The sequence below is a fragment of the Pan paniscus genome, chromosome 8 (assembly GCF_029289425.2).
Source record: "Pan paniscus chromosome 8, NHGRI_mPanPan1-v2.0_pri, whole genome shotgun sequence".
Taxonomy (NCBI): Eukaryota; Metazoa; Chordata; class Mammalia; order Primates; family Hominidae; genus Pan; species Pan paniscus.
Window position 1 is genome coordinate 87,109,755 of NC_073257.2, and position 20,423 is coordinate 87,130,177.

The 20,423-nt window shown below is 38.1% G+C and overlaps 1 protein-coding gene across 16 annotated transcripts in view; it reads left to right on the forward strand.

Annotated features, from left to right (window-relative positions):
• The window catches only part of KAT6B (lysine acetyltransferase 6B), a 207,005-nt gene that overhangs the window by 127,290 nt on the left and 59,292 nt on the right, over window positions 1-20,423 (forward strand). For 15 of the 16 annotated variants that reach the window (XM_063607772.1, XM_063607769.1, XM_014346493.5 and 12 more), the window contains 4 exons: window positions 7,054-7,162; window positions 16,737-16,852; window positions 17,097-17,178; window positions 19,589-19,721. In XM_063607772.1, the coding sequence (XP_063463842.1) occupies window positions 7,054-7,162; window positions 16,737-16,852; window positions 17,097-17,178; window positions 19,589-19,721 (440 nt within the window). Of the gene's footprint in view, window positions 1-7,053; window positions 7,163-16,736; window positions 16,853-17,096; window positions 17,179-19,588; window positions 19,722-20,423 lie in introns of those variants that run through there. The other variant, XM_063607773.1, reaches the window with a different exon arrangement.

Sequence of the window (20,423 nt, forward strand, 5' to 3'; positions counted from 1 at the left end):
AGCCAAGGTTTCACCATGTTGGCCAGGCTGGTCTCGAACTCCTGACCTCAGGTGATCTGCCCACCTCGGCCTCCCAAAGTGTGGGGATTACAAGCGTGAGCCACCGTGCCCAGCCAGTATTCATCTTTGCTTGCTTTTGTAGTATTATTCATTTAAGATTTTGTATTTGTTTATGCTTTTCTTTCTCCAACATCTTTTTCTTTTCATTTAGTTTGAGTTTTCCTTTTATTAAATAGTTGCAGGCCTTTTGGCTCTCAGTGGAGGTATTTTCTACTCTGTTCCTGTACTCCCTGATTAATTCATTCTTTAAAAAAATCCTCTAAGATTAATATTCATCATGGGGGCTCAGAAAATGAAAGTCTTTTATAGAGTAATTCTAAACTCCAGAATAATTCATTTGTTCTGATGTTTATTAAGGACTTGAAGTTGTTTGTTTGCTCTTTCTGTTTTTATAGCCAAATAAAATTTTGCAATACTCATAATAATATTCGAGTAGAACTTTGTAGTTTACAAAATACTTTCCACACTCACTCACATTTGAACTTTAACAACCCGAGAGCTAGACAACACAGACACTATTGTGCACTTTTACAGATGAGGAAACCTGAGGCTTAGAGAGCAGCGTTTAAATCTGGGTCTTTCTGTGGTGCAAATATGAACATATGAATGAAAAATGCTGAACTGTTTTGTTTTTAACACTTGGGATTACTAAAATGGTATGTTTTTTTAAGCAGTCTCATGAAAGATGTAGATGACTTAAGAAGTATGGATCTATAGGGGATTATGGAGAGAGAGGGTTATATGTCCCTGATCATTGTGAACAGATACCATGGAAATGGCTTACAAAACCCCTTTTTGTGTCATTGTCAGGAGGAGGATATGAATCTAAATACTCCTGGCTCTGATTTTGTGCAGGAATTTTCATTCATTTTTGTCCAGTTACTTAGACTAAGGCTAACAAATATATAGTTTCCTTCTGGGCAGAAACAGAAGTAATCACAAAGTAAAATAAAGCTTCTTAAAAATGCATTGTCCTAGATTTAAAGAATATTTCCTTAGAAAAGGCTATCTTATTTTGAGATCAAAGGTCTTGAAGACTCTTAAAATTTCTAAAGTATTATAGAATCAATAAAAATTAGAACTGGGAAAGGCCTTAGAGATTAACTCTAGAACCATTAAAGTATTTGATCTGGAAGGAACCTTTGAAGAGTCCCAGATCCCCAAATTGTGTGAGGTGAAATTGTATACTGTTGTGTCCTCAGCATCCTGATGGGGCCCATCCAGTCTCTCCATGGCCTCTTGATTATAGGGGCCTCTTATTGCCTCAAGAATAATCCATTCCACAAATACTGTATGATTGCACTTATATGCGGTAGCTAGAATAATCAAATGCATAGAGACAGAAAGTAGATGGGTGTTTTCCTGGGCTGGGGGAAGAGAATATGGGAAATTATTGTTTAATGGATACAGAGTTTCAGTTTTGCAAGTTGAAAAGAGTTCTGGAGATAAATGGTGGTAATGGTTGCACAGTATTGTGAACTTACTTAATGCCATTTGAACCACAATTAAAAAAATAAAAACTAAGCAAATGAAGCGGAAAAAAAAAAGAATCCATTCCATTGCTGGACAGCTCTGTTGGAAAGGCTCTCTATGATGACTCCTATTGGTGTAAGTTTTGTACTCTGTAACCACAAGAACAAATCTAACCCTTTCACCTGGATGAAGACACCCAGCGTGTCCACCCCAGTCTCTTAAAGCTAAGTAGCCTTTGTTCCTTTACTAGGTCATAATATTTTGTTTTGTTTTGCTTATACTTTGTTTGAATCATGATCAAGATATGGTTCACACACTGTGATTGGCTGATACGCCCTTTAAATGTCTGTTAATCTAGCGATTCTTCTGTATCTATTTTTTGCTCGCCTATTCACTTGGTCTCCTGTTTAATTTGTTGAAGAAACTGGGCCATTTTTTCCCTAGAGTTTTGGTACTAGCATCTCCCCGCTCTATAGATTAACATATTCCTCTGTCCTCTGTATTTCTTCTGAGTCGGTAATGGGCTTGAGAGACCTTGATTTATAAATGTTTGTAGTCCAACTACTGTCATCCTTTGGCATCTGTGGAGGATTGGGTACAGGGCCCCTCCCTCACCCCTCTACCACCACTGATACCAAATCCCATGGATGCTCAAGTCCCTTATGTAAAATGATGCAGTATTTGTGTATAACCTATGTACATTCTCCCATATACTTTAAATCATTTCTAGATTACTTACAATAACTAATACAATATAAATGCTATGTGAATCATTCTATTGTCTAGGGGATAATGAGAAGAAAAAAACATATATGTTCAGTACAGACAAAACCATCCTTTTTCTTTTCAAATATTTTGCATTCATGGTTGGTTGAATCCACGGATATTAATCCCACAGATATAGAGGGCCTACTGAAAATAATGATTCAGTCTAGATCTTTTTTGAGAGTAAAGGGACACAATTTTATTCCCCACCCCAACTTTTTGTTTGGAAAAGTTGTAAAGATGAGGAAAAATTATAGAATGAACACTCATATGCCTTTTACATAGAATAATGTAATGAACACCTATATGCCTTTTACATAGACTCCCCAACTGTTAACATTGTGTCATGTTTACTCTCTCTCTCTCTGTGCACATTAACATACGAACACACTTAGGTTTGTTTTTTTCTGAATCATTGGAGAGTAAGTTACTCTCCAATCATAACACTTTACTCCTAAATTTCAACATAAAGACATCATAACACTTTACTCCTATATTTCAACATATATCTGCTAAAAACGAAGATATTCTCCTACATAATGAGAATTATGTTCACTCAAGAAATTTATATTATATCTAGTTTATATATTGCCTAATTCTGAGTACACATTACTCTAATTATCCCAATAATATCCTTCATAGCTGTGGATATTTTGTAAAAGTCCAGAATCCAACCACGGATCACAGATTATATTTATATTTAGTTTTCATGCCTGTTTAGTCACCTTAATTGGTCCTGCCCCCTGCCTCCCTTCTTTTGAGAAACAGGGTCTTGCTCTGTCACCCAGGCTGGAGTGCAGTGGTGCAATCACGACTCATTGCAGCCTCAACTTCCTCAGCTCAAGCCGTCCTCCCACGTCAACTCCCCAAGTAGCTGGGACCACAGGCATGCGCTACCATGCCTGCCTAATTTTTTTATTTTGTAGAGCTGGGGTCTCCCCGTGTTGCCCAGGTTGGTCCTGCCCTTTTTTGGGTATTATATGACATTTTTTCAAGAGTACAGAAAAGTTGTTACAGAGAATATCCCCCAATTTGGATTTGCCTGATTGTTTCTTTATGATTGGACTCAGGATAAATGTTTCTGGCAAGAATACTATATAGGTGGTGCTCAGTCCTTTAGGATAGGCACTTGGAAGGCACATGATGTCATTTTGTCCCATACTTGTTTATAAAGTGTCCACCAGATTTCTCCATTGTAAAGGTACCTTTTCCCCATGGTAATTAGTACATAATCCATGGTGTTTAGTGGTTACCTTTTTAATAGTTTTAAAAACCATATGCCATTGGTCATGGGAGAAATTGTATGGAATAGGTTATGAACACATTAGTAAAGAGTTATTGCCACTGATGGAAAGATAATTTTAGACATTTGTTATTCTGAGGAATGGAGGGGAGGTAGCAAAGTTAGAAATGGGCTCTCATGAAGACAGACTTGTGTTTGAGTACAGCTCTACACCTGAACCTATGCAACCTTAAAAATGTTACTTAACTTCTTAGATGCTCAATTTCTTTTCTAAAATAGAGATAATACTCATACCGGGCAAGATTGTTAAGATGATTAAATGAGATAGTGCAGGAGCAGCCTGTAGCCTAGCAGCTGCCCCAGGGCCATTGCATGGGAGACAAGGAGATCCTTCCAGAGCACAGTTTGCTGGATGTATTCATCTTTAGACTTATTCATGAGCCTTCCTTCTTGGGATTAGTTTAAAATATTCAGGCATGTTGATGGGAAAATGTGATCAACAGGTTAGGTGCCTTTGTGAAATTTCAAAGAAAGGAATTAAGAATTTGGAGATTTTTGGTATCATTTTCAGACATCTTAAATATAACTTACCTGTAATAGATTTGTATAGAATCAAGTTGCCATTTACTCAGACCTTTTTCTGACTGGAATCCATTTTACTTTATTATAAGGGATTTTTTAAAACACAGTTTATATGTAGTCTGATTGAGAACAGTGAATCATAATAATCCTGTGACCCATTTACATGCGTTACTGTAAAAGTTTCATTTCGTACAAGTGACAATTTTTAAAAGTTAATTAGACTTGGCTACACGGAGGTTAGCAAAAAGTGCTTTGAATTATCAATAATTCAGCAGGGCAGACATTTCTGTATAATGCAGTGGTTTTATAGAGTATTGTGAGATAGTTATCCTTAAAATAAATGGTTGTGAGCATACATCAGCATGGCGGGGTTCGCTTGAATGTAGCGTGAAGTGATAACATCTATGCTTTCTATTATTGGACAGAGCGCGGGACATCAGTCTTTCTGGCCATGAACTACTAGCAACCTTTGTCCTTTGTGTTACCTTTAGTTAAAAACGAAAAATGAGCATGAATGCTGGCTGATGGCCATGTCTCTCTCACAGCTAAAAATTCATCTGGGAAAGAAAAATGGGTTTGGAGATTTGGATTTGTTTCATTGCATGAATGATATGTGACATTCTGTAAATTATTTATCAGTGCAAGGATGACAGCAGTAGCTTGAACATTGTTATATCAAATGAAAGCAGGAATCCCGTTAGTAAGAGGACCGGGTTTTAGCTCAAATCTATCAGGGGAATGTTGTCACTTTAAAGCCAGATTGTTCTTTTAATTGCTATTTAAAGGAACAAAAGTGTTCCCAAGGTACTGCAGTTGAGCAGTTGCAAGTAGTAACTATGGATCCATAATTATGCAGTGCTGATTATCTGGCATTTAAAAAACTGTGGCTAGAGTCAGTGACCAATTTGTTATAGCTTGTCTCTTTTCGTTTTTCTAGTACAGAATGTTTTATAATCTACTTTTTAACCGGGGCTACAGAAATACATTTGCATAGCTACCTCAGAACGTAAAGCCTGTGCATATTATAAGAACAAATTAAGCTGAAAGTAAAGGGAAGATAATGAATGCCCTTGTAAGATGAGATTTGCAGTTGTATTAAACAATTTGTGAATGTTTGGTCATGAGATGGTTTTTTGTTTTTGATGACGTGTTGTCCCAAGGAACTAAGGCATTTGTTGGAATCATTATAACCATTGATTTTTTTTGTTCTTAACTAGCATGTATTTCCTTCATGTATTCAGTTAGCAGATATATTTTGAGTGCCTACTATGCACCAGGAAATGCATTAGGCATTTGGGCTAGAGTGGCTGAACAAATGAAGTTTATTCTATGCTGATGTATATTTAGAGAGTTAGACCTAGCAAAATCTTGTTTTTAATTTACGTTGGGTGTTCTTGCTCTGAATTTTTGATTCATGAGATTCAAATATAGAGACATCATAGTAACATTCAGATGGCTAGCAGACAACATGTGTGAAGGCTTGGAATATGCGGTAAAATTACAGTTTTCGTAGTTTTGGCTGTTGAAAATAATGTGACCAGATCTGTAGGCACTGTCAGCTATTCCTATGGATGGGAATACTAGCATTGCTGATAGTAGTAAATAACAATGGAAATACTAAAATGTATGTAGATTTATACATTGTTAAAAGCAATTTTCATACGAGAGTTAAAGGGTGCTAGGGGACTAGACAAATGTTTTGTTGTTTCTTATATAAAGTGGGAATGTCAGGCCGGGCGCGGTGGCTCACGCCTGTAATCCCAGCACTTTGGGAGGCCGAGGCGGGCGGATCATGAGGTCAGAAGATCGAGACCATCCTGACCAACATGGTGAAACCCCATCTCTACTAAAAATATAAAAATTAGCCGGGTTTGGTGGCACGCGCCTGTAGTCCCAGCTACTCAGGAGGCCGAGGCAAGAGAATCACTTGAACCTGGGAGGCAGAAGTTGCAGTGAGCCAAGATCACACCATTGCACTCCAGGCTGGCGACAGAGTGAGACTCTGTCTATAAATAAATAAATAAATAAATAAATAAATAAGGTGGGAATATCAGAGATTCAAGGTTTATCTTTTTTGTTTGGTATGGTGTGGTTTACTTTTGAAGACCTTCGTGCCACAAAAGCCTTGTTAATAATGACCTTTTCAAGTGTCCCACAGAATCCTGCTCATTCTATTATTCTGTCACCTAAAAACATATAGATATTTTATGTCAAATATTTAGTAGGTGAATAATAGCAATCTGTGCTGCAATATTTAATAAAGTCTTAACAGTCTATACATGATATTCATAGACTAATGCTGAGCGAATAATTTATTTTAAGCATATAGATAATAGAAACAATTGAGATGTCCAATGAATCCTTAATTATGTTCATTTCAGGCAAGCTATATAATATATAAAGGTATTAGATTTCACTGGTTTAATAAAAATGACTTCTGAGTCATACATTATACTGAAATGTATTCAGGTAGTACTTTAGTGTCAAATAATTTAAGAGATTTATCCCAGCACTTTGGGAGGCTGAGGCAGGTGGATTATGAGGTCAGGAGATCGAGACCATCCTGGCCAACCTGGTGAAACCCCATCTCTACTAAAATACAAAAAATTAGCCAGGCATAGTGGCACGCATCTGTAATCCCAGATACTCGGGAGGCTGAGGCAGGGGAATCGCTTGAACCCGGGAGGTGGAGGTTGCAATGAGCCGAGATTGTGCCACTGCACTACAACCTGGCGACAGAGCGAGACTCCGTCTCAAAAATAATATGAGTTTTTTTACTAGCAGAAAGTATTTATTTAAATACATTATTTAGCAGTTTTTCTTTGTTAAAGAAGAAGCTTTAAGTGAAAAATGTAAGAAGCTTTTGATTTTAATGTTTTTAATTTTGAAATGGAAAAGTGACAGTATTTTTTATTTTAATTTTGTCATAGCCCCGTGCTGATCCCATTCCAATATGTAGCTTCTGTTTGGGGACTAAAGAATCAAATCGTGAAAAGAAACCAGAAGAACTCCTCTCTTGTGCAGATTGTGGCAGTAGTGGTAAGTTGTGTTTTTCCTATGTGTTGTACAATGACTTCCCATTATCATAGCTTCATGCTATTTGTCTCTCTATTAAAACTGTATTGTTATTTAAGGCAGTTATATGGTAATAGCATAGGCTTTAAATTTTAAAAGAAAAAGTAAGGAATAGAGAAAAAAGCGTGAGTATGTTAGTACTGACATATGGATATTATATATGCTTATATAATACTATACATATTTATGATTAAGCTTTTATTTTATACCAGCATTGGTAATTCAGTGTGGAGATGTCTGCATTATAGGTAAATTCCATGTAGAGAATTCTAAGCTTTCAAGCTGAGTACAACCCCATCTTTAAAAATTAATAGCAAAAAATAAGTAAAAATTAAGCTTTTTCTGTTAATCTTCAAATTTTTTTCCCCAGACTACCCAAACTTTTTTCTCCAAAGTCTTGTTTTAAAATTCATGACTATTTCTCTAGTTATAGTAATCTCTAAAAAAAAAAAACAAAAACAAAAATCGACAGAACACCATAGCTAATTCTTGTTTGGGAAGTCTTGAGATATACTGGCTAGGAGCAAACTCAAGAGCCAGCCATAGCCCAGTTCCTCTACCTTGAGTTAGTTACTTGATCATTCTGAGCCCCTGTTTCCTCATTAGAAAATTAGAGATAATGGCAGCACCATCCTCTTGGGTTTTATGGGAATGAAATGTGAGGGCACAAGTAAACAGCCTGGCACAAGGTCTGCAGAACTATGGTAAGTGTACTACAAATGTCAGCAGTGTTATGGTTTAGCATGTTTGATATTGTTATCCTTGATTGCTGCACGTAATTTAAAATCTTATCATCACTTATGACAGCTGCTTGATGGTTGGATAGAAGAAATGTTTCATGCTGAGGAATGACAGTGTTGTGTAATGATTCTTATTCCTTATATGAAGGTTTAACGTGATAGGCCCTTTGTGGTTCAGCAGCTTTCAGGTGCTGACTAGAAGGGAGAGCCTTGGAAATAAGACATTTCAAACCCTGCTTGAAAAATGCATTCTGACAGTCTTTTTGATGGGCTTTACAGATTCATTAAAATTCTTTTACCTGGCCATGGCATCATGGATAGTGACAAAAGGGCATGGAAACATTATCTGTACGTTCAGTTTAATACATTTCAGCCCCACGATATCCCTGTTTTATGCTGGTGAGGTAGTGCCTCACTCATCAGTTCTGACTCTGTCGTTATCTTTTGGGTTTTCTCATGAGGCTCATTCTGAATGAATTATTCTTTTGTGTAACTGCCTGATCAATTTAGTGGTGTTCACTTGTCTAGGGTTTACCCTTTGTGGCTTTTAAGGTGGTACTTTAAAAACACCCTTCCCTGTTTTTATTTCTTTAGGATCTATTTGTCTGGGTGCCTAGACAGATTAAAGACGTACTTAAATGTGGGAAGAAAAGTTCCCTTCATATATTTCCTTACCTCTGGTGATACACTTACTTGAGTTGATAAGAAGTTCGAGATCATTATCTTCTAGATCATAACTTCAAGGCCTCCTTCACAGGGTATAAAGGTGTAATTCTAAACAGGTAGATCTTAGATTTTCTGATGTAATCAATCTCCCTTTGTCTTTCCCGGATTGAAGACCTGCCAGAGGGGAGGTTGATCTCCTTAATGTTTGAGGTCACTGAAAATTTCTTTCCCCTGGTGTTTCTTACTTTTCGCTCAGACTTTTTCAGGGTAAAGCCAGGGGTGTTTAGGTACAGTGTTATGTTTTCTCTGTTCAAAAATATCCTCTTGTTTTCTCTTTTAACAAATGGAGAATAATGACTTGAGGATACTGTCCAGAGGGTTTATGTGGCTGGTGTGGTTTTGTGAGCCAGTCTTCAAGTGGAGAGAGCCAGAGGCTTTGGGGCCAAGGTATGGGTCATGGCAGAAATTCAAGCCCTGGGGTCACCATGTCTCTTTGTTGGGGATAGAGGATGCCTCAGAGTGCTTCTCTGGACTCTGCAATGGGATCCGGCTCTAGTGTTGAAGTTCACTTAATCTTCCCTTGAGTGTGCTGTGCCAGCCTGGATTTGGCTGCTTTAGTCAAAAAAACTATTGTTCCTAACGCAGGGAAATGCTTTGTACATATTTATTCATCTGATAAATCAGAAGAATAGACTTTGTTGTTTTTTCCTCTTTAAATTGAAGGGTCAAAATAAAATATAGTTCATTTTAGGGAGTTTGGGGGTTCTTGTGGTTCTAAGGCTCTGTTTTGACACCTTGGTAATTCTAAGGAAAAAAGAAAACAATAGGCCAGCATACCTCAATAGTGTCCTCAAATAATGGCGGGAGCCCTGTTGTCACAGTTCAGCATTTCAAGTGGGAATTACAGATTAGTTGGGACTCCTAGTTGACCTTATGGAAATGGCTGCCTTCTCACTCTCAGAAGAGTCTATTAGTTCTGGGATTGAATTGAGACTGTTCATAATGTTCAAAGGGATCCCAAAATGTAAGTTGTTTATGTGAAAAAATACCCATAGCAGCATAAAACCAGAAAAAGGAAATATAGATGGCAGCCTGTGGGGAGGATCATTCTTAAATGTGTTTCCCATATGTGCCTGATGCTTTTCAGTCGTCCCTATCTGAAGTACCATTCATATGATGTCACATTTAGACTCCGCTTAGATTTCATAGATGAGAGTAATAAATGTATCCTTCTGCTTACATCATAAAGTAAAGCCAATTAGAAATTTATCTGTTTTTAAAGGGGCTCGATGCTTTAAATGGGCAGTATTTTTCTTTAACAGCTTTTTTTTTCTACTAAAAATTCTTTAAAAAAAAAATCATTCAAGTTTATATGTAGTAAAAACGTGAGGTGAGGTATGTAGTGCCCGGAGCTCTGAATGTGGTGTCCCTAGCCTGGGTTCCAGTTCTCTTCCGCCACTTGCTGGGTGTGTAACTTTGGTTTTCCTCATCTGTGGGGTGTAAAGGAGAATGTCTGCACCCTCCATCCACAGAGCTATTGTGGGATCCAGTGAGAAAATGATAGGAAGATGATCAGTAACTGTAAAACATGAGACAAATGTGAAGGATTATTCCAGCCACTAATATGAATGTGGGAATCATCAGATAGTCTAGGTCTGTGGAAGTGTTAGAAATGATTTTACTTGACTTTCATGGATCAGCCTACTTTGAAATTAACACTGTTATATTCTCTTTGCCTCATTAAGACCAAATTATCTTTAATTAGCTTCACATAAGTATTAGATATTATACCAAATGAAATTTTGTGTCTGCTGCTCAGATTGCTGGGTGGTTAAATCTTACTTACAGATGAGTTGTGTGCATGTGTGTTTTCAAATTAGCAAATCTAAGATAAGTGTACAGTTCAAAATTACAGCATCATTCTAAGTGGAAGCTCATTGAAACGGGAGACAGAAGAAAGGCTGCTGTGATGCAGCTGGGTGAGTGAGAGAAATCCCTTTTGTACAATAAAGGGAGCAAGAGCCGTGGAGTAGAATATCAGTGCACCCTTGGGAGACCTGAAGTCTTTCCTGGGTTTGTCTTTATTTGTGTGTTAACCCTGAACAAAATTTGCATGCTCATGGAGGGAACTGGTAGGGGCAGTGTATGGATATATGGACATATAAAAATATTTTAAAAGACCACTAGTTTCTTAAGGTCACCCCAGGAGTTGGTTGCTTAGTCATCCAGTTTCACATTGACTAGATGCAGATTGAATCATTAGGTTGGAAAGAAGACTCTTGACTAGAAAGAAACCTAAAGATATGATCCAAAGAAGAAAAGAGGCCAGGCGCTGTGGCTCACGCCTGTAGTCCCAGCACTTTGGGAGGCCAAGGCAGGTGGATCACCTGAGGTCAGTAGTTCAAGACCAGCCTGGCCAACATGGTGAAACCCCATCCCTACTAAAAAAAGGAAAAAAAAAAAAAATTAGCCGGGCATGGTAGCGCATCCTGTAATCCCAGCTACTCGGAAGGCTGAGGCAGGAGAATGGCTTGAAGCCGGGAGGCGGAGGTTGAGGTGAGCCGAGATTGCACCACTGCACTCCAGCCTGGGTGACAAGAGTGAAACTCTGTCTCAAAAAATAAAAATAAAAAAACAAAGCAGAAAAGATGGAGGGTTGGGGGAAAGAAGGTGAGCCCCATCCCTGCAAAAGCCCAAAGCATGATTGACCATCCAAAGGGATGTAACTTCACTAAAACTGTGCTTGTCTGGGTAATAGTGACCTCTTTGTAGCAAAATCTAATGATCGTTTTTAAGTGTTTATCAAAATCTAATTGGTATCTTTTAATCCACACCAAATAATTTCTCTTAGTCATATTTGATCTTGTAGAGAATCTTTTTTCTTGAAGTGTTCTTTTCCTTTGGCCCCTGTGACACCATATTATCTGTGTTTTTTCTCTACCACTTCTTTCCACATATTTTTGTTAGCCCCTTGGTCCTCTCTCCATTCCCTAAATGTTTCTTCAGATGTCTGTCGTGGCCCTGTGTTTGTTACTTTGCCTTGTAGCTTCTACTGAGCTTCTGACCCTAGATACAAATAACTATAGAGCTTTTCCAACGAGTCTACCCCCAAGGCACCTCAAAGTTAATATCCAGAACAGCTCATCAACCTTGCACTGCTTCCTCCACCCAAAACAACAGCCACAACAATAACAACAGAAATCCCAGCAAACAAACAGTATCCCACCTCTCCTGGAGGATTTCCTACATTCAGCAAATGGCACACCATTCGCTACTCACTCAGTTACACAAACTAGACATTTGGAGCCATCCTCTGTCCTATTCTTTCACACCAAGGAATCACCAAAAACACATTGATTCTAAATCATAATATGTATCTTGAATGCTAAATTTATCGATGCATCCCCACCAGCCAGCCCCACTCAGATCTGCTATTATAATGACCTCAATCTAGGCTTCACCCTTTTTCCTCCAATCCATTTTCCATACTATAGCCTAAGTTACCTTTTTAAATTATAAATCTGATCACATAATTTCATAAGTGGCTATCAGTTGCTCTTAGGAGAAATCCATATTCTTTAATATAGCCCCCAAAAACTTCTGGATTGGGCTCTGGTTTAACCCCATCTTACATCACTATTCTGTTCACATTCTGCACATTGGTTACATTGAACAACTTCTCTCTCCTTGGATATACCTCGTTCATCTCTCCCTCTGTTCATGCCATCTTCCCTGCTCTTCCCCTCTTCTGGTCCCATCCAATCACACTCATCTTTTGGGTCTCTTTTTTAGGGAGGCCTTTCTCTAACTTCCTGCTAGATTCTCCCATATCCCTAAGCCACCCCATTGTAAGGCATTAATGCTCATTCTTGTTTAATGTTTGTCTTTCCTGCTGGGCTATGTGATCTGGAAGGGTGGGAACCATGCCTCTCCTTTTCCTCACTGTATCCAGTGCTCATTAAATATTAGTTGAAGGAAGGAGAGATGGACAGATAGATGGTCAGATAGCCAGTCTGAGGGGCTTAGTGTCTGAGTCGTTATTAGTTTTCCATTGCTACTGGAATAAATTACTACAGACTTAGTGGCTTAAAAACAACACATTTTTAATCTTATAGTTGTAGGTTGGAAGTCCATCATGGGTCTCACCAGATTAAAATCGGGGTATCAGCAGGGCTGGCTCCTCTCTGGAGACTTTAAGTGAGGATCCATGTTCTTTTTTTTTTTTTTGAGATGGAGTCTCACTCTGATGCCCAGGCTGGAGTGCAGTGGCGTGATCTCGGTTCACTGCAAGCTCCGCCTCCCGGGTTCACGCCATTCTTCCACCTCAGCCTCCCGAGTAGCTGGGACTACAGGCGCCCGCCACCACGCCCGGCCAATTTTCTGTATTTTTTTTTTTTTTTAGTAGAGACGGGGTTTCACCATGTTAGCCAGGATGATCTTGATCTCCTGACCTCGTGATCCACCCGCCTCAGCCTCCCAAAGTTCTGGGAAGGAGAGGATCCATGTTCTTATCCATCTGGGTTATTGGCAGAATTCAATTCCTTGTGTTGACAGGACCGAGATCCTGGTTTTCTTGCTGTCAGGTGAAGGTCATGGCCAGGTTCTACAGGCCACCCACATTCCCCGGCTTGCAGCCCCCTCCCCATCTTGAAAGCCTGTGATAGCAGGTGGAGTCTCTCTCATGCTTTGAACCCTTCCTCCTCCTTTTCCCATTTCATTTCTAACCAAGTCCGTAAAAGGTTCTCTGCTTTTAAGGATTAATGTGATTAGATCAATCATGCCCACTCAGATAATCCAGGATAAACTCCCCATCTCTAGGTCTGTACCCCTAGTCACTTCTGCAGAGTTCTTTTTGCTACAACAGGTATAGTATGTTTACAGGTTATGGGAATTAGAGCACAGATGGCTGGGGCGCTGCTGTTGTTGTGCTTACTACAGAGCCTGTGTTTTTTCTTCCTCAGTACTTTCTCCAAAAAGCTTTTCCACTGGTTTGTAGTTCCGTTGGTGCTTGTTTAATTTTAAATAGTATTCCTTTGGTTTTGCTAGATAAAACTATTGTAAGCTACTAGTACTTGACAATGTATTTGTGTAAAATTGAATGAGTGAATGAATATGTATTATGGCTCTCAAATCTGATAAATTGCAAAATACAATAGTAAAACAAACTCCAGAAAGACAAAGCACCATGAAATGTGTCAACAGAGAGAACAAGAATTTTAGAGGAAATTAGCTGGACATGGTGGGGCGTGTCAGTAGTCCCAGCACTTTGGGAGGCCAAGGCTGGTGGATTCTTGAGGCCAGGAATTCAAGACCAGCCTGGCCAACATGGCAAAACCCCATCTCTACCAAAAAAATACAAAACAATTAGCTGGGCTTGGTGATGCGTGCCTGTAGTCCCAGCTACTCGAGAGGCTGAGGTGACAGAACTGCTTGAGTCTGGGAGGCTAAGGTTGCAGTGAGCCGTGATCTTGCCACCGCACTCCAGCCTGGGCAACAGAGTAAGACCCTGTCTCAAAAATAAAAAAATAGGCTGGGCGCTGTGGCTCACACCTGTAATCCCAGCACTTTGGGAGGCTGAGGCAGGTGGATCACAAGGTCAGGAGATCAAGACCATCCTGGCTAACACAGTGAAACCCTGTCTGTACTAAAAATACAAAAACAAAATTAGCCAGGCGTAGTGGCGGGCGCCTCTAGTCCCAGCTACTAAGGAGGCTGAGGCGGGAGAATGTCGTGAACCTGGGAGGTGGAGCCAAGATGACGCCACTGCACTCCAGCCTGGGCAACAGAGCGAGACTCTGTCTCAAAAAAAAAAAAAAAAATTAAAGTGTTAGAGGAAATTGTTGAGTTTATGAAATCGCTAAACCAGAGGTAAGGAATTACTTGATCAGTAGCATTGCTTCCCTTTATCTAATTACTATAGATTGTGCAGTAGTATATCAAGACACGTTACGGTCTTTTGTGTTATTTTAAAGTTGGCCATGAGAAAATAAAATGGAAATATTTCTTCATCCCTCAGCATCCTTTACAGAATCATAGAAATTTAGAACTGTAAGGGATCTATGGCCAATTCTCTTGAGCTAAATAAAGGTAAGATTGCTGCCTAAAGGAAAGATAGGCTGAAGATTTTAGAATTTGATAGGGTAGCTTAAATAGTAGTAGTTGAGATACAGTATTGCTTAAAGTGAGAGAAACCATTAAGAGAAAGAATATTCCTTGCCCCTGATTGAAAATGGCTGAAATCCACTAATTTTCAAACTGCATAATTATTAAAAAGTCTGTCTTTCATAAGATACCTGTGAGAATAAATAGTAAGCTGTAATATGATGTGAATTACCTTAGTTACTGAATATTAAGTCACAAAGTACAAAAGCAGATTTGAATGTAGAGAAAAATTCAGTGCGTGAAATTGAGGTCATATGTGCCCATGATATATGCCTTACAGGAAGTAATAAAAAAGAGGGGGGAAGTAAGTGGTATACTTTTAAGCTGATGGGACCCATTTTAAGGGTGGAATTTAAATTGCTGTTCTTTAAAAGTTAAGTTTTTACCCCCCTCACTATATAAGGGGATAGAGGGGAGGGCTCTGATCAAAGTAGACCTCTCCCCTCCCCGCTTCAGTGTGCTTCTTAGAAGTCGACAAGCAAGCTGTCTTTGTTTGCCGTTCCTGAGCAGAAAGAGGAGATTGATACCATTTTTATCTATTCAGACTTTTTCCTTGCATTCATTTGAATGAGAGAAGCCTCGTAAAAGAACAGTGTCACAGGTTAAATGCATCTGCCTGGGTGTCTCTCCTGCCTGAGGTCATAATCCTGTGACAATATTTTATTTTCTCAACATCTTAAATACAGATGTTTAGAGTTTTTTTTTTTAACTCAGGAATAGTGTGCTTTTATTAACGGTATTGGTGATTGATTTTGAATGTTTTTACTTCAAAAAGCCAAATCTCCTGGTGGGTGGAATTTTATGAAGCACCTGTTAAGTTTTAGGGAGGAGGACCTTTTTGGCAGCAATCCAAAATACATATTTAAACAATGAGCCTGCCAAAGTCAGGAAATTATAAAACAGTTTTGAAATTGCAGAATCTGCTTTTTTTTATTACCCCTCAGGTTTCCTTTGCAGCTTGGTTGTAAGTTCTTTCACATGGGATTTACTAATGTTCTTACTATTTAAAGACCAGGTTTAAAAAAATAAAATCAAGTTTGGAGATCTCTTCGGGTTTATGTGATAAAAGACCATTAGATTTTAAACTGTACAACCTTCCAAAGAATCTAGGCTCACGCTCCCCACACCTCTTGGAGGAATCTATTACACACTGGCTCATGGCTGGCTCCTTTGAATGGCATTGCCCCTCAGGGTCTCCAGTTTTCCTCTGTGAAGTGAGCAGTAAGACCTGGTGTGTGGAGCGCTGCTAGGTGAAAAGTGTGCCCCAAACAGGAAAATGGGGGAACCTGCTGAGGCCACACTTCTTGGTGGGTCCTGTTTAACCTGGATCTCTCAGCTTCTTAACTCTGTCTCTCAAATTCACTGTTTTCTGCTCCTGCTTCCAGAGTTTAAACTCAGTGACCCAGGGGCAAGATGGCAATGGAATATCCTCTGTCTAGCCCAGCAATGGGATGTTCTTTGTGTGCTATTGGATTTGGGTGAGGGAGGGCATCTGTAGTTATGTTAAGCAGCCTCAATTTTTTATTTAGTTATCTGTTGAGTTTTATGATTTCATCACACACAGAGAGCAGGAATTGTTTGAACTTTGGCAACTCCCCTCAGTGTGTGGCAAACCAGGACCCCCTGGGTAGATGGTGGTTGATGAAGACGGCAAGTACAGGTGCAGGAGTAAGAACGCCTGAGCCTGTGTTATCTTCAAGTTCTCAAAGGCTTCAGATTGGAATTGGTATAAATTAAGTTCTCTTAGGGAAAACATTCGTACAGTCATTTTGTTACACACAGGGAAAGAAGGCAAGGGGAAAAGGCAGAAAGGAAAATCTGTAATTCGGATTCTCTGATCTGTTGGCATTTTCAAGTTCCTAAGGTTCATTGGCTAGCCTCATCAGCTATCTATTAAATATTAGGGAATGGGAGTTTAAAAAAGTCAAAGGCACCATTCCCATCAAGCAATTTGCTTTTTATTCTCATAGGACACCCATCCTGTTTGAAATTTTGTCCTGAATTAACAACAAATGTAAAGGCCTTAAGGTGGCAGTGCATCGAATGCAAGACATGCAGTGCCTGTAGAGTCCAAGGCAGAAATGCTGTAAGTATGGCTCCCGTAATCCGCCTCCAGGTAACTCGCTAATTTCCAGTGTTAAGGTGTTTTCATTTTTATAGAGTATGGCTACTTTCTTTCTAAAGTTTTAAATACACATGATGTCAAACTGCAACCAGGATCTTGGTGCACTTTCCTTATATTGTATTAATGTTAATCCAGTAACAAAAGAATTTTTGGCCTTTTACAGTTGGTTTCAGTCTCAATGAGTCTCTAATATGTTATATTACAGGATAATATGCTTTTTTGTGATTCCTGTGATAGAGGATTTCATATGGAATGCTGTGACCCACCACTTTCCAGAATGCCAAAAGGTGAACTTCTAAACTGTACTAAAAATGTATTTTATTACATATTGGTTAGCTTTGTCCTGAGGTCTGACAGCTCAGAGGTATACAGGTTCTTTAAGCATTTTTTTCATCCCTCCCACCTTCCCTATACTTCTGAGTTTAGCACAGGTTGTGAATAGAGGAGTATAAAAGCATAGAAAAAAATACATATATATATGTGTATATATATACATATATATAAAATAAAGGCTCTAATTCAGACCCAGGGATGAAAAGACCATCTCTCTCTCCAAACCATTCCCCTATTAGAATAAGATTAGATTATTAAGGTCAAAAGTTTAGAACACTTTCCATATTATTCAGCACAGTGTTAAGAGCTTAACAAATTTTATATTTTTGAGGATGATAGTGACTCCAAAGTCCTACAACAGGAAGCCATCACCATTTTCTTGGCCATTAGTTGATATTTTGAACACAAGCATCTGAATGATCTTATAGCTGATTGTGTCTGATGGAATGTGGATTTTCTTCTGTTTATTGTGTAAATCAGCTAAGCTCAGCCTTTTCCCCTCATTTTGCAATATATTAAACATTTAAAAATAACTTTGCCTTTTTATTATAAAATCCATAATTTACATTGTGGAAGATTTAAAAAGTACAGATAGACAAAAAAGGAATAAAAATAAAAATGAATTGGAAATTTCCTTCTCTGCCTTCACATACCCTTTGAAGGGAAATGGAACATTCTGTACATGTTTTTGTAATGTACTTTTTCCTCCCTCTTAATAGATTATAAGCATCCCCTACATCATTAAATATTCTCCTAAACATAGTTTTTAAGAAGTATGTAGAACTCCATAGTATAGAGCAGGGATTACAAACCTGGCAACTATGGGTCACAGATATGCTTTGTTGGCACAATATTTTTACAAGTTTGAATCTGAGTCCTCTGGGTGGTGCGTGCGTGCTCCAGTTTGCCACAATCTCACTACTCCCTGCTGTCTTACTTTCCAATTTGCTTCAGTCACATATATTATACAATCTAGGTCCTTCCTGGAGGTATTTGATTTTCCAACCCCCTATATAAATGAACTCTAATTTATTTAACCAGTCCCTTAGGGTGGATATTACAAATGTTTCCAATTTTTTCCATCCACAATTATTTCCTTGAAATAAATTCCTAGAGGAGGAACTGTTGGATCAAAGGCTAGATACATGAAAGGCTGTATCAGTTTTCAGGCTGTCCAGCAGTATAGAAGGATACCTATTTTCCTGTATTGTGACCAGTACTCACCGTTACTATATCTCCTTGAGTCTAAGACACATGTTTTTTTTTAATGTTTTAATATTTTTGAAGTCAGATGCATCATACAGTATCTTAGATTTGATTAGAGTATTATTATTTTTAAAATTTTACCAGTTTGATAATAGAAATATGTCTGATTATTTCTTTTTAAGTAGTCAGATTGAACATTTCTTGTGTTTTATTCTTGGCTGTTTGTATATCATCTTTTCTAAAGTACCTCTTTTTATCCATTAATCATTTTTCTCTTGGGATTTTTACCTTTTTCTTCCTGATTTGCAGAAGCTCTTTTTTTGTGTGTAGTCATATTCATGAATCTTTTTATTTATGGCTTCAGTTTTAAATGTCAGTCATGCTTAGATTATATAAATATCCACATATCTTTCCTGGTACTTATAACATTTTATTTTTTCATATTACAATATTCATCTGTCTAGAATTTATTCTTGTAAAGGATAGGAAATAATTCCTCTTCCAGATAGATAGCTATTTGTTCTATCATGCTTATTGAATCATTTCATCCTTTCTCCACTGATTTGAAATATGACCTTTTGATATGCTAAACTTTTCTGTAGGCTTCGGTTGTTCTGGTCTTTCCATTCTTATCCATTGACCTATTTCTCTATGCTAGATGTATAGTTTGAATCATTGTAGTTCTGCAGTACTCAAAACTTTTATTTTAAATTTTAAAATTATATTTTATACTGATATTTTTTTTTAGTGTTGGAACTTTCCAGAAAGAGATGATAAGACAATTTTTTTTTTCTTCTAGAAATTCCAAAAATGGACTGATTTGAAAATGTCTCCCTCAAATCAAAAGATATAATATCTGACAGGGGCGAGTTTTCATGTGTGTTTATGTGTTGGTGAGAGGCTTAATGACATGTTGGGAACAGCTTTATGGAAGGATTCTGAGAGAGGGGCCACCTCTGCCCTCACCACCTTCACTCCGGGGAAATTGACCTTAGTGATGGCTTCCTAAGGAAAATGACAAAGGGAATGACGCATTTTTTGGAGTAAAGTTCAGCATACAGGCATCCTTGAGCAGCTTATTACAGCTACAACTTATATTTAATATCTTCTCTTAAAATGAAACATTAAAATATTTTTCTCATATATATATTAATTCAGGGATGTGGATTTGCCAAGTCTGCAGACCAAAGAAAAAGGGAAGAAAACTACTTCATGAGAAAGCTGCACAAATAAAACGACGATATGCAAAACCCATTGGACGACCGAAAAATAAATTAAAGCAACGATTGTTGTAGGTTGAGATCTTATCAAAAGAAATCATTTATGTTTTGCTTTAAAATATAGGTGATTGTTATTCTCTCAGATTCCTTTAGGGGTTTTTTGGCATCATTTTTTCAAACTCAAGGGTTGAAAAATACTTCTCCTTTTGCATAAGCTGTGGAAATTTTTTGAAAATAACATTTTTAATTACCATTGGCATTTTGGGGTCTTCTGTTGGCAGTAGCTGTGATACTAAGTGACATTTTTCAAGCAGCAGGATGGAAGCAGAATGTAAGAATTGGAAACAGTCATTCAGCCTACTTTATTACTGGCTGAGCATTAGAGCTTAATTATGTAAATATTTTCATAGGAATTTTAAAACGAGAGGGATTTGTCCATGTCTATAGCAAATCTCTTTTGTCACTCCAGATAACATTTTAGAAAAATACCTCTCTCTTCTGATAGTAATGTAGCATTACCACTTTTTAAGATCTCTTTTATGAAATAGGAGCTTCTGAAAAACCTGCAGATGACCACTTACCTCTGAAGAGTTAGACAGAATTATTTGACAACTGCACTTGTGCAGACATATATATAAAATAATATATTCGCGGTGGCCTGGAAATCTACTATGATAACCCCATTTTCATTATCTTGTTGCTGTATAATTGCCATTAAAGCCCAGTAGAGCATTTAGCAGGAGTTAGTTGGAAAAGCAGAGAAAAGATAAGAG